Source organism: Ahaetulla prasina, chromosome 7 (assembly GCF_028640845.1).
Source record: "Ahaetulla prasina isolate Xishuangbanna chromosome 7, ASM2864084v1, whole genome shotgun sequence".
NCBI classification, from domain to species: Eukaryota; Metazoa; Chordata; class Lepidosauria; order Squamata; family Colubridae; genus Ahaetulla; species Ahaetulla prasina.
In genome coordinates this window covers 55,155,095-55,168,926 of record NC_080545.1, presented here as the reverse complement: position 1 = coordinate 55,168,926, position 13,832 = coordinate 55,155,095, and the positions used below count along the sequence as shown (strand labels likewise).

Here is a 13,832-nt window from a genome sequence, read left to right as displayed (position 1 = left end):
CATATTGTGACATTTTGCTCCAGCCATATTGCAAACAGGTCATTACAACACCACTAATTTACTAGACACAAAGTTTAGCCTTTGTGTTTTCAGTTTTGTGTAGCATTCTTTCATGTAAATTGCGAAGTTATGTAAAATAGCATTGACCCAACTGATCAAGTTATCAATCATAAATCCATTTACTTTTCAAGGTATTATTTTCTTCTGCAGCCCAAATCCTAATCTCCTTAATTGTATAACATTTCCCAAATGCTAAAACAAACTAATATTTTAGGTCAAAAATCAAGATGTCATTTATTATTTTATCTCAACACTAATAGTGCACTCGAAAGGCCACAGGCAGCCAGTGCAGTCTGCGCAGGAGCGGTGTTACGTGGGAGCTACGCGTAGCTCCCTCTATCACCCGCGCAGCTGCATTCTGGACTAACTGAAGCCTCCGAGTGCACTTCAAGGGGAGCCCCATGTAGAGAGCATTACAATAATCCAAGCGAGAGGTAACGAGCGCATGAGTGACCGTGCACAGGGCATCCCGATCAAGGAAGGGGCGCAACTGCCGAACCAGGCGAACCTGGTGGAAGGCCCTCCTGGAGACGGCCGTCAAATGATCTTCAAGCGACAGCCGATCATCCAGGAGGACACCTAAGTTGCGCACCCTATCCTTTGGGGCCAGTAACTCGCCTCCAACAGTCAGCCGCGGCTGCAGCTGGCTGAATCGGGATGCCAGCATCCACAGCCACTCCGTCTTGGAGGGATTAAGTTTGAGCCTGTTTCTCCCCATCCAGACCCGTACGGCCTCCAAACACCAGGACAGCACTTCAACAACTTTATTGGGGTGGCCCGGGGTGGAAAAGTACAGCTGGGTGTCATCAGCGTACTGCTGGTATCTCACCCCGAAGCCACTGATGATCTCACCCAACGGCTTCATATAGATGTTGAACAGCAGGGGCGAGAGAATCGACCCCTGCGGGACCCCACGAGTGAGGCACCTCGCGGTCGACCTCTGCCCCCCTGTCAACACCATCTGCGACCGGTCGGAGAGATAGGAGAACCACCGATGCACGGTACCTGACTCTGTGGTCTCTTCCCATAACCCCAAAAGCTTTAACCAAAATCTATCCACTGTTGACCTCACCCATTCCTAAGAGGACTTTAAGGGGCATGCATAAGAGCGCAAACGTGCCTACTGTTCATGTCCTATTGTTTCTTTCCATATATATATATATATATATATATATATATATATATATATATATATATATATATATATATATATATATATATATATATATATATGCTTACACTTCCTTATTACTCCTCATATATATGTTTATATATTATATAATCTTTTTATATTATGCTTGTGTATATTGTTATGACAAAATTAAATAAATAAATAAAATAAAAGTTCAAAAGGCTTCACAAACTATTCAGCACCAGTGTATATTTCAGTCTTTAGGACTGCTTAGGACTAGCAGCAACAGGGAATGGACAACTTTCTACCATTTTGCTCATTTGCTGATGCAGAAATGAGCTATATCTATCGCCTCAGGCCCCACCCATAGAAATAATTTGTCTTATGAGAGACTATATTCTCTCTTTGCACCGAATGCTGATACTTCCCAGTTCTGTATATTAGAATTATCGGCAGTCAATCTGTTAAATCATAGTAATCTAAATAATAACAATAGAAGAAATTAGAACTGCTGGCTTCTCTAATGATAAGTTAATAAAATGGTTCAGGGTTAAGACTCAGTGAAAGCCAAAGGTCAGTAATAAAGGCAGAAAACTTTGGCTGGATGAAAGATAGAAAAGGAATTAATAGTGACAACAAACTGACCATTGTAATTTTTTTGGGGGAAAAAGAAGGGTGATAAAGATCTGCAACACTTGCTTTTCACAAAAAGAATTAAAAGGATCACATTTTTGCAGCCAAAATATCAAATTAATAATCTGAAGACTGAACTCTGATCGTTTTGCATATGTGTAATCATTTGTACACCCATTCACAGAGAAAACAGTACTATATACAGAGAAATAAATATATTACAAAAACTTTCTTAAATACTTCAATCTCCTCAAGATGTAGCCTTAAATTCTAATCTCATTCTAAAATGCACAAATTCCAACAGGCAAAATACCTGTAGATTAAACTCTGCTCTAGAAATACCCCAAATATTCAGGTCTGAGCCAAGCCCATTTTGTTCCTGGGGGCAGATTCATGATCCACCAGCAGTCATGATGCATTTTGCTTTGCTTTCCTCTTACTTCCACTAAACCTAGATCCAAATCTCATTAATTTCACAAAACTAGGTTGGCTGAACCTTGGGTAAAGTTGTACAAAGGGCTTTCTTTCACCATATGTGATTCAGACTTCTACTGTACGTGATAAGCTACTGCTTATATCGGCTACTGTCCTAATTGAATGTTGCGTAGCCCAGCAAGTCTTTACTCTGCCGATTGTTCTTGTACTTTACACTGATGATAATCTGAGCTATCAATCAGGTTTTCTAGCTCAACTGACAATGTGCTAGTGCCAAAAGCTATAAGAAGTGTATGGCAGAGGTACTCCAATTTTTAGCAGTACAATTAAGCTCTGGGGCATCTAGAGAGCCAGCTGATTTTTGGCAGGAGCTTGAAGTTTTCCACAACAGGTTATGTGGCCTTTCTACTAATATGATTGATGTGGGGCAGATAGATTCTGGCAATAGTGCAGGGTGTTCCAGTGAAATGTTTAATTTGCTAGCTGTGACAGGTAGCTTGTATGAGTCATAATAGGACCAAGCCCATTTTGTTCCTGGGGGCAGATTCATGATCCACCATCAGTCATGATGCATTTTGCTTTGCTTTCCTCTTACTTCCACTAAACCTAGATCCAAATCTCATTAATTTCACAAAACTAGGTTGGCTGAACCTTGGGTAAAGTTGTACAAAGGGCTTTCTTTCACCATATGTGATTCAGACTTCTACTGTACGTGATAAGCTACTGCTTATATCGGCTACTGTCCTAATTGAATGTTGCGTAGCCCAGCAAGTCTTTACTCTGCCGATTGTTCTTGTACTTTACACTGATGATAATCTGAGCTATCAATCAGGTTTTCTAGCTCAACTGACAATGTGCTAGTGCCAAAAGCTATAAGAAGTGTATGGCAGAGGTACTCCAATTTTTAGCAGTACAATTAAGCTCTGGGGCATCTAGAGAGCCAGCTGATTTTTGGCAGGAGCTTGAAGTTTTCCACAACAGGTTATGTGGCCTTTCTACTAATATGATTGATGTGGGGCAGATAGATTCTGGCAATAGTGCAGGGTGTTCCAGTGAAATGTTTAATTTGCTAGCTGTGACAGGTAGCTTGTATGATTCATAATAGGACCAAGCCCATTTTGTTCCTGGGGCAGATTCATGATCCACCAGCAGTCATGATGCATTTTGCTTTGCTTTCCTCTTACTTCCACTAAACCTAGATCCAAATCTCATTAATTTCACAAAACTAGGTTGGCTGAACCTTGGGTAAAGTTGTACAAAGGGCTTTCTTTCACCATATGTGATTCAGACTTCTACTGTACGTGATAAGCTACTGCTTATATCGGCTACTGTCCTAATTGAATGTTGCGTAGCCCAGCAAGTCTTTACTCTGCCGATTGTTCTTGTACTTTACACTGATGATAATCTGAGCTATCAATCAGGTTTTCTAGCTCAACTGACAATGTGCTAGTGCCAAAAGCTATAAGAAGTGTATGGCAGAGGTACTCCAATTTTTAGCAGTACAATTAAGCTCTGGGGCATCTAGAGAGCCAGCTGATTTTTGGCAGGAGCTTGAAGTTTTCCACAACAGGTTATGTGGCCTTTCTACTAATATGATTGATGTGGGGCAGATAGATTCTGGCAATAGTGCAGGGTGTTCCAGTGAAATGTTTAATTTGCTAGCTGTGACAGGTAGCTTGTATGAGTCATAATAGGACCAAGCCCATTGATGGATGAAATTCTGCAAAAATTCTGAATTCTATTGTGCAAAAGCTGTTACACTACTACTGGAAGAGATTGGCATGTTTTATGTTGTTAAAAGGCTATTACTTGTTAATTCTGACAGACAATCCAATTAATATGCTATTAAGGGATGAAAAAGTAAATTTTTTTCTCCATAATAATTGCACAGGGCTGATATAAAGTAGTGGTAGCTTATTTCAGATTCAAAATCATATCAGAATTAGGATACTGAAGTAAGCACAAATTATTTTTCATTTGTTCTATAATATGTATTTAGAATTATTCTTTGATAACATATTCTCTTTAAAAATTTGCTTCCCATTGAAAGGCTGTATTGCTAAGAATGTTAGATAAACTGCTTCCCCATATTGAAAAAGTTAAGTTTTGAAATATTCAGTATAATGCATTGTATTATATCATGTTTATTCTACAAGTTTTTAATGTTCTATCCTTTTTATTAGCAGACCTCAGAATGAACATTTTGCTTTTATTAGCAATTTTAATATTGGCAGCCAGTGTAGCAATTCAATTTTATTTTCCCTTCTTTGTTAGAATGCAAGTATTTTTAGAGCTCTTTCACCGGCTATTTAAAATCTGTATAGATGCAAAATGAAAAGCAGATGCAAGAATGAATATTGAAGTCTAGTAAATAATTAAATATTTATTTAATATTGTTTAGTAAACTTTATTAGAGCAATGTGATGCCGATAATGTACATGTTTTCAATCAGAAAAATGGGGAGGGGATGGAAGAGTAATATTTTCAGAAAGTAAAATATGTATCTTCCATATCCTATTTCTTTTCTGATGCATCCAAAGCAAAAACAGTAGACAACTTCTGTCTGTGTATTTCCTCTTTCCCTCCCTCCCTCCCTCCCTCCCATGGGTACACATACATAGGGGTACACATATTCCATGGGTACACATACATGTTTATATCCTTGGGAACACATGCATATGTATATTGTATGTGTTCTCAAGGATATAAACATGTATTTATATGCTCAATCTAAGCACTCCTACATGCACAACAGATACTCATTGTAGCTAACTTTGATGCTGCTGCTAATTAGTTTGCAAGAAGATACTGTCAATCTCTTTAATTGTCTTCTCTCATATACATGAATGCAACCATAGTGCCAAAACTGCTGTTGGGATAGCTGCAAATATAATTTCTCCTACAGAAGTCATGCTTGGATGATTATATCTTGTCTTATTAGCACAACCCTTTTGTATCTGCAGAAAGACAGTTTTTATGACCTACAATGCAATTTAATTAAAATATAGTTTCTGATTTCATTTGAATCATAAACTGATGTTTGCTATATGACTACCATAAAACACTGAATTACAGCTTACTTGTTGTGAATCTGACTGATACAGTTTTCAGGTTGTGTGAAATTTAAAACAAAGATTATTTAGGTATGAGTACAGCAGTCTCTGTGTGCAGACATAAAGTTCATACAACAGTTTAAAATCTCTGGACATAATAAACACTAGATAAAATACTGTTCTTTCGGGGGCGGGGTGCATATAGAGGTTTACACAAACATTTTAATAAAGCGATGACCATGTCTGATAATAATTATCTCTACAAAGTCTACATCAATAAGCACCTTGTTCAGAGATTTCAAGCAACATCAGATCTTCAGTCCATTAAGTAATTGGAATTGTAAATTTATCTTTCCGGTGTGGAATAATAAGTCTCTTTGCAGTAAGAATGAAACAGAGAATTTCTGCTGTCCAGCTGTGGAATCCCAAGTAGTTGGTATGTAAATCAAAAGAAGTTGGCTAGAAAAATATTAAAACCTATCCCAATTAATATATGTATGACTTCCTAGACCATCATAATTATATGACATTGTAAAAATATGCAATTCTCACTTTCTGAATCTCCAACAGCATTATGAATTATTCATTTCTTTTCTAAACAAAAGTGATGGATTATAACTATTATTTTTATTGAACAAGCTATAGTATAAGATCTATTTAAATTTTTGATGCAGACATAAAAGGAGTCTCCTGTCCTTTTTTGTTTTTTTAATGGGAACCTCCAGCTCTGCATTCCATTCAGTCTTCACAATTTATATATTGAATTGAGTTTTTTTGGCAACAAGCATTATAAAAACTAATTGTGTTATTTTAATCTCCTAAGATTTGGTAATCATTTTAATAAGTTAGGTGTACTGAAGGAGAAATTGTTGCTGCTCCAAATTGAGATGTCAGTAAATTATTGTTAGAGGTGGTATATTTCTTCTTTAACATAGGAAATAATAAAAAATGATCAATATTACTCAATAATTGATCTAAAGTAAAAACATATGATTAAATCCAAGCTTTCATATAAAAGTTTGTTTAAAAAAAACAAATTTAAAATATGGATTGCCTAACAACATTGATTTAGAATAGAGAAAAAAGAAACAAAATGCAATTTTTGAGAAATAGTATACCACAGTATTCAAATCAACATACTGCAATAGTGACAGAAGTTGCATTTAATTTATTATACAAACAATCCAATTAATTAAAATTCTTATGCATGCATATTTCAAAAAATGCTCGGGAAAGAGAATTTATATTGGATGAAGCCATCCAAAATTGGTACTAGACAGAAGATATGCAGTGATATAATTCAAAAATCAAAAAACCTAATTATTAAGTGCAACTGCATTTTGAATGTCCATCTCTATCTAGAGAAATAAAGATGAATATATATTGCCTAAAGTTCATAATTTGGAGGTCTGACATTGAAATGGGTAAAGATTTATATCTTTTTAGAATATAATAGAATAGAATAGAATAGAATAGAATTTTATTGGCCAAGTGTGATTGGACACACAAGGAATTTGTCTTGGTGCATATGCTCTCAGTGTACATAAAAGAAAAGATACGTTCATCAAGGTACAACATTTACATTTTTTAACTTGACCTTTTGAACTGCTTCCAGACCCTTCCAGACCCTTGAGTTTAAACAGCTTAAAACGGGTGTCGGCAACCCATGGCCCCAGAGCCGCATATGGCTCTTTGACCCCTCTCCTGTGGCTCCCTGCTGACACAGTCACATGACATGCTGTCTGGCCTGAGAAGGAGAGAGAGAGAGAAATGAGAGAGAGTTGGAGGGAAAGAATGAGAGAGAGGGAAAAGAGAGGGAAACAAATGAGAGCGGGAGAAAGAGGGAGAAAGAGAGAGAAAGAGAGAGATGAGGGACAGAGGGAGAGCATGAGAGGGAAAAAGAGAGATGAGAGAAGGAGGGAGAAAGAGAGAGAGATGGCCGAGGGAAAGAGAGAGAGATGAGAAAGGGAGGAAGACAGAGAGATGACAGAGGGAGGGAGAAAGAGAGAGATGAGAGGGAGGGAGGAAGAGGGAGATAGAGAGGGAGGGAGAAGGAAAGATGAGAGAGGGAGGGAGAGGGAGAAAGAGAGAGAGAAAGAAAGAGACAGAGAGAAATATATACCTGTTTCCCATAGAAAAGAAAACACCGGGAGCCACAAAACTTGGTTAGGCGTGACTGGGAGGGGTGTCATGTGACTGGATGGGAGTGAGTGACATCAAGTTGGCCTTGCCCACCCAGGTTTTGTGGTTTCCAGTGTTTTGTTTTCTGTGGGAAATGGGTCCAAATGGCTCTTTTAAGGTTGCAGACCTCTGGATTCTTAGAAGAACTATTCTGAACGCTACAGCTATTTAATATCTTTATTTTTTTCTCCTTACAAGCCAAAATTATTGTGGAAGACAAGAGACAATATAAATCAATTTTAGGAAGATTCCCAATAAGCGTGTACTCCTCTGCTGATCCCAGGTTTTAATATTTAACAATAGCCCTCCTTCTGAAGCTTAACAATGATTCAAGAAACAACCTCTTCCAGTTACTGCTCCTCTAAATGAAGAGAGAACAGGAATTAGGCTATTTATAAACAACATTTAAAATGAAAATTTAAATTATATGGTTCAGTCCCTGAAACATTCAATCGGAGGCTAGAAGGAAATAGCAATAGCACTTAGATTAATATACCACTCCACTTTGTTTTACAGCCCTCTTTAAGCAGTTTACAGAGCCAACATATTGCCCTCAACAATCTTGGTTCTCTTTTTAGTGATCTCAGAAGGATGAAAGGCTAGAGCCCCTTCAGGATCAACTCCAGGCTGTGGACAGAGTTTGCCTGCAATACTGCATTCTAACCACTCTATCACCATAGTTGTTCAAAACCCATTCAGTCTATATTTCTGCAATATTATATAAGCATGATTACCAGTGAAAATAGAGGACAGAAGGAATCAAGGCTTGAACAAATAGGAAGGAAGGAAAGTGGTATATTCCTCTATCTTTCTTAAGCCATTTAACTGTAGCTAATGAAGAACTGGGTTCTATTTACAAGAGTCCCTGACTAGTTGTTTTCAACCTTATGATGATGCAGATGTGAATTGTCAACTCCTGCTCCAGATAAGGCTGCAACAGGCATACAAGACAAAGGTGGCAAAGAATTTCCTTAGCCAAGGCCTCAGGAGACCTGCAAAGTATTAGTCACTGAGAATCTTGGAAAATCCACAAATCATATGCTACTCTTGTACCACACATACACAGACATGATCGTTATCTAGAAGGCTTTGGACAAAAAACAAATATAAGAAATTTTCAGCTTCCTTCATTCCCCAAGTCAATAGATGTTGGAAATGACTTCCAACAGTCTCCTTTAGCTGTTGTAAAGCAGCAGACAGATAGATGAATCCTATGATATCTTACAAGAAATAGCACAAGATCAACTTTTCTGCTATCACGATCATCAACTAAATCTACTCACTCGGGAAGGACTAAACCAATTATAGATCAATAGATCCATGCTTATTTCTTGCAGACAGTCCAAAAGGAAATAATGATCAATTGTATCAAATGCTGCCAAGAGGTCTAAAATACAGGAAAGCTAAACATATCCCAGATGATCTACCAAAGTGATTAATGTGGCTTATATCATTGAATCTTAACAAACAGGGTTTCAAATAATCCATTTGAACTCCCATTCTTTCCACAACTTTCCCCCCAAAAAGGCTGGAAGCAGGCCAACTTGTTTAGGTCCAGGGAAATTCTTTTCAGGAAGGGCTGCACCACTTTGTCTTCTTCTCTAAAGAAATGGTTAAAGTTCTCCCAGATATATTTTTCCTCATATTTCCAAAGTAACCAAACAGGCCCTAATTCCACCCCACAGACAGCATTATGCTCCAGAACATCCTATCTACCAGTACTTCCCCAGAGCCTCAACGCTTCTAAAATTCAAGGGGGGAAAATCAGAATAACAGGGAAAGGCTGTTTCCTGCTAAGATTACCTTCTTACATCTTTCTCCATCTTTGGAATTTCTGCTGACATTCTGATGAGTCTTTTAGCAAAAATGAAACAATTGTTCAAAGCATGCCATTGAAAATTTCATCTCTTTCTCTCTACAATAGCTTTTTCTGGGTGGACAAAATTAGGTGGGCAAGTAATCATTCTGGCTGATCCTAATCAATTGCCAAGTATGTTACAAAGAGTAACCAAGAATAGATATTACTGTGGGAGAAGAAATATTTCTCAAGTCATGTTTTAAGTTGTGCTTGCAATCATTTTTGTGTGCACCAAAAAGAATTTCTGCATTTTGTATACAGAAAATCAGCATTAACTGTAACTTTCAAGCAAGCTTCTAAGTACACCACAACACAGCTGTCTAAATAGACTGCCACAGTGTGGAAATTGGTTTCCAAATCCTTATTATGAAGAAAAGCTGCCATTGATTTACCAATTGAAGTTGATAAAATAGCAGTCTCAACTGCTGCAGTGCCTTGGGGCCTGCTGGTAAGTTCTAGTCAGCTGGATCTGTGGCAAGATGCTGGGATGAATCTAAAGGGCTATTCATAAATACAGCACCCACTAGATCTTCTGGGAAATTAGCTGCTATTTCACTGCAAAGCAGAGTCAAAATATCTGATGATCTGATAAATGTGAAGAACAGAAGGAAATCTGTCTATGTTGGAGTTTGAAATAAGCTAAACAAAGGCAAGAGGAGAGATGAAAGAAAGAGGAAAAGAAATAGCTAAATATAATCTACATTTACTGAATCTTAATAAATAATTTTATTCACAGACAAACAAATAAAAAAGGAAGCCACATATACTTACAAATTATAAAGCATATCAGCCATGTTGCTGCGGTAATACAAGGCATTCCTATAGGCGCTTTCAGCTTCAGAAATCTTACTCTGGCTCTTCAAAACATTTCCAAGGTTACCCCATGCTGCCAAGAGAAGAAAATAGTATTGAGATGGAATTGCAGTCCATTTATACACAATTTAATGTCTGAATTAGCAGTTCTTATGACAAGAAAATCTACACAACCTTTACTCTGATTCAGTTTTAAGACCTCAGCCCACCCCATTTTCATTAGACTATGACTATACTCTAGTAGACTATATACTAGTAATAACAATATAGTGTACATATTGAACAACAGCCACTGTTTTAATTCCAAAACCCATATACTCTCTCTATATTTTCAGCATCACAAATTCCTTGCAATTTCTACAGTGAAATATAGGAGCAATTTTTTCATGCATGAAGTTTTGGATGCTGAAAGTCTGTAAAGATTCTCAGTCATACAGGTCATGTTTGCCCCGAAAGTGCTTTTTCAGGAGGCAACTGGATTTTCTTGTTTTTTTCTTTTGAAGACATTTTGCTTCTCATCCAACAAGCTTCTTCAGCTCTGACAAGACAGTGGGGAATGGACAGATTTACATTCCTTGCAGACACTTGGACATTTGCATCCTTCTAGAGGGTCGTTGAAGCACTTGGAGGTTTATCTGTGTCCTCAGGGTCACCTGAGTAGTGCTCCTGGCTCCATGCAATTTTTTCTCTGGAAATCCATTCCTACTCCCTCACCATTCAAAGAGTGTTCGTCCCAAATTGTATAGCTAAAAGTCTATAGAGATTAAAGATTTTCAATCGTCCAGGTCATGGTTGTCCCAAAGGTGCTTTTTCAGGAGGCAACTGGACTTCCTTGTTTTTTCTTTTGAAGACATTTATAAGGAATATAATATAAAGGAGTAATATAAAGAGCTGAAGAAGCTTCTTGGATGAGAAGCGAAACGTTTTCCAAATAAAAATCAAGAAAGTCCAGTTGCCTCCTGAAAAAGCACCTTTGGGATACTGAGTATGCAAGAACAAGAAATGCTGTGTTATACATATTATTAGGGCCAGTTTCATGGCTTAGGTACATTGCTTTTTTATTTGTATAGTTAATGGTTATTACAGGTGCACTTGAATTGGTTATTAAACATGGATGGTTACAGGTTAAAGTTAGTCCTCAGCTTACAACCACAACAGAGCCTGAAATTTCCATTATTAAACAAGACAGTTGTTAAGTGAATTATCACTCATTTTGTGACCTTTCTTGCCACTGGCAAGTGAATCACTGCAGTTGTTTAATAATTAAACCCCCATTGACTTTGCTTGTCAGAAGCCAGCTGGGAAGGTTTCAAATTGTGATCATATGACCTCAGGCAGTGCAACTGTCATAAATACATGCCAGTTGTCAAGCCCCTGAATTGTGATCACATGACCATGGGGATGCTACAACAGTCTAAGTGTGAAAAAAAATCATAAGTCATTTTTTTTCAGTCTAATTTCGAATAGTCACTAAATGAATGTTGAAAGTCAAGGCCTATCTGTACTTCACAGTCTATTCTAGTGGGAGAAGCTAATTTCTACAGGCAAAGTTAAATTGCTAATAAAACATGCAATTAACTGTGTATACCCTATGTATAGTCTGTTGCTTGATTCCTATTTTATGGATTGGAGAAAATGCCTTGTGTGAGTCTACCACACTTGCAGATTTTGCAAATAATACCACTGATTTTAGCAATAGAACCAAAAATACTTTTGTTTTATACGCTATGGGGATTTTTTTCTGGACATACATCTGTTATTTTATTGTTCTATTTTTATGTACTAATATAAAGTACACCGAGTTATTGGGAATTGGCTCTTCCTATAATCAATGTAAATAAAGATCCTAATCATAATGAGAGGGAAAAAGAGAATAATAGAAAAACTTTTAACCTGATCAAAATAAGAAATCCCCTCCCCATTTTTTCTCCATATATTTTAGTTGAAACAAGACAGAGATATTTTTCAATGGTATATGCAAGTTATATGCAACATACACACAATCAGTTCCTAAAAGCTATTGTTAATGCATTATTTCTTCAATGAAATATAACTTTCATATGAATCAAAAAACGTGCCAGGTTTCCTCCCAGAAAGCTGGACTGAACCAATCAAGGAGACACAGAAGAATCCAGGAACTTTTAATAAATACTGCAAAAAATTAATAAGACATTACAAAATAATTCTACTGACTTGTCTATCAAATGCAAGTCTTATTTATAGTGAAATTTAAAAAAATTACATTTTATGTCTCTTTTGGCAATGGCCTTGTTTTCCAACTATCTTTTGATGTCCAACAGTAAATCTAATTAAATCCCTCTGATTCAATTTCATACCCTAAGACAGAGGTGTCAAACTTAATTTCATTGAGGGCCGCATCACAGTTGTGTTTGACCTCGGAGGGGCGGAGTGGGGGTGGCCAGGGTGGGCGTGGCCAGTTCGGCATCACTTGTGTCAAGGGTGCTTGTGGCGGCCCGAGCACTCTGCCAGAGAAAATGAACTTCCAAGCCCTCACAAGTTCCGTTTTTGCTGACAGAGGCACTGCGGGCCGGTCCTTTGCATTTTCCAGGGCGGACCTCCAGGCCAGATCTAAGCACTCTGCAGGCCAGATCTGGTCCCTGGGACTTGAGTTTGACACCCCTTCCCTAAGAGATAAAAAAATATTAACAATATCTATGACAAAAAAGTTATTGAAGAAGATGACTAGCAAGTATTCATAGCGAAAACTTACTGAAAGAGTCAGTTTTTTTTCCTGCTCTGTACATATTAAGTGAATGATCTCCCAAGACTCCTTGGGAGGGCTGAGGGCTATATAATGCTAAAATTAGGTTTCACTAGCAGCATTATTTAATTTGAATGGCATTCAAATATCTTACAACTAGTTTACACATGGCCAAAAGAAACATTTGATCAGTTGTGGTGCTGAGAAGTTCTCAAATTCTGTAGCAAAATGAATCTGAAAGGTAGAAGAATTTCAAAAGCTGTTCTTGACAGCTTTGCTATTCAAGAGGAGGAGGAGAAGGAAGAGAAAGAGGAGGACCCACCCCCTGGGCATGAGGAAGGCTTCAGGATTGTCTGACCCGTCACAATGGACCCATTGAAATGGGTGGATTTGCAGCTGTATTTACAAGATTAGTGTACACAGTTTAGTCAGCACTTGCTATCAGTTTTGTGGCTCTGATAAAATTCATACCATTGTCCTGCAGCTCTAACTATTTTGTATCTGCAAGAAATTCATCTTTTATCCAAACAGGGAGAGCCAAAGACCAAAGTCTCTTTCTGCACTCAAAGGGGCCCCAGTTATCTAAGTCATAAAGCAACAGTGGCAAACATTAAAGGTGTGGCAATAGATATAGATATGTACGTGCATCTATTTAATATTATAAACATATACCATAAAAAATTTTAAATGATCAAATTACATATTTTAATCTGAAGCATCACACATCAAAACTTGGGGTTTTCACATACTACATATAAAATGTGTAATAACTATATTTGAATTACTGTCAGCATAGTTTATTAGTCAAGAATACTTCTCCTTTATATAGAAATAATTAAAAAATCAAACATCAATTAATCTGCTTTACAAGATTTATGAGTACTCAAGAAGTCATAATTTGGCTAGTGTGGGCATCAATAACAGTGTGTATATCAGTAATAGTTT

The 13,832-nt window shown here is 37.3% G+C and overlaps 1 protein-coding gene across 6 annotated transcripts in view; it reads right to left on the bottom strand.

Annotated features, from left to right (window-relative positions):
• The window catches only part of TMTC2 (transmembrane O-mannosyltransferase targeting cadherins 2), a 221,668-nt gene that overhangs the window by 72,099 nt on the left and 135,737 nt on the right, over positions 1-13,832 (bottom strand). For all 6 annotated transcript variants that reach the window (XM_058190797.1, XM_058190798.1, XM_058190794.1 and 3 more), the window contains one exon: positions 10,124-10,238. In XM_058190797.1, coding sequence (XP_058046780.1) covers positions 10,124-10,238 — 115 coding nt within the window. The remainder of the gene's footprint in view (positions 1-10,123; positions 10,239-13,832) is intronic.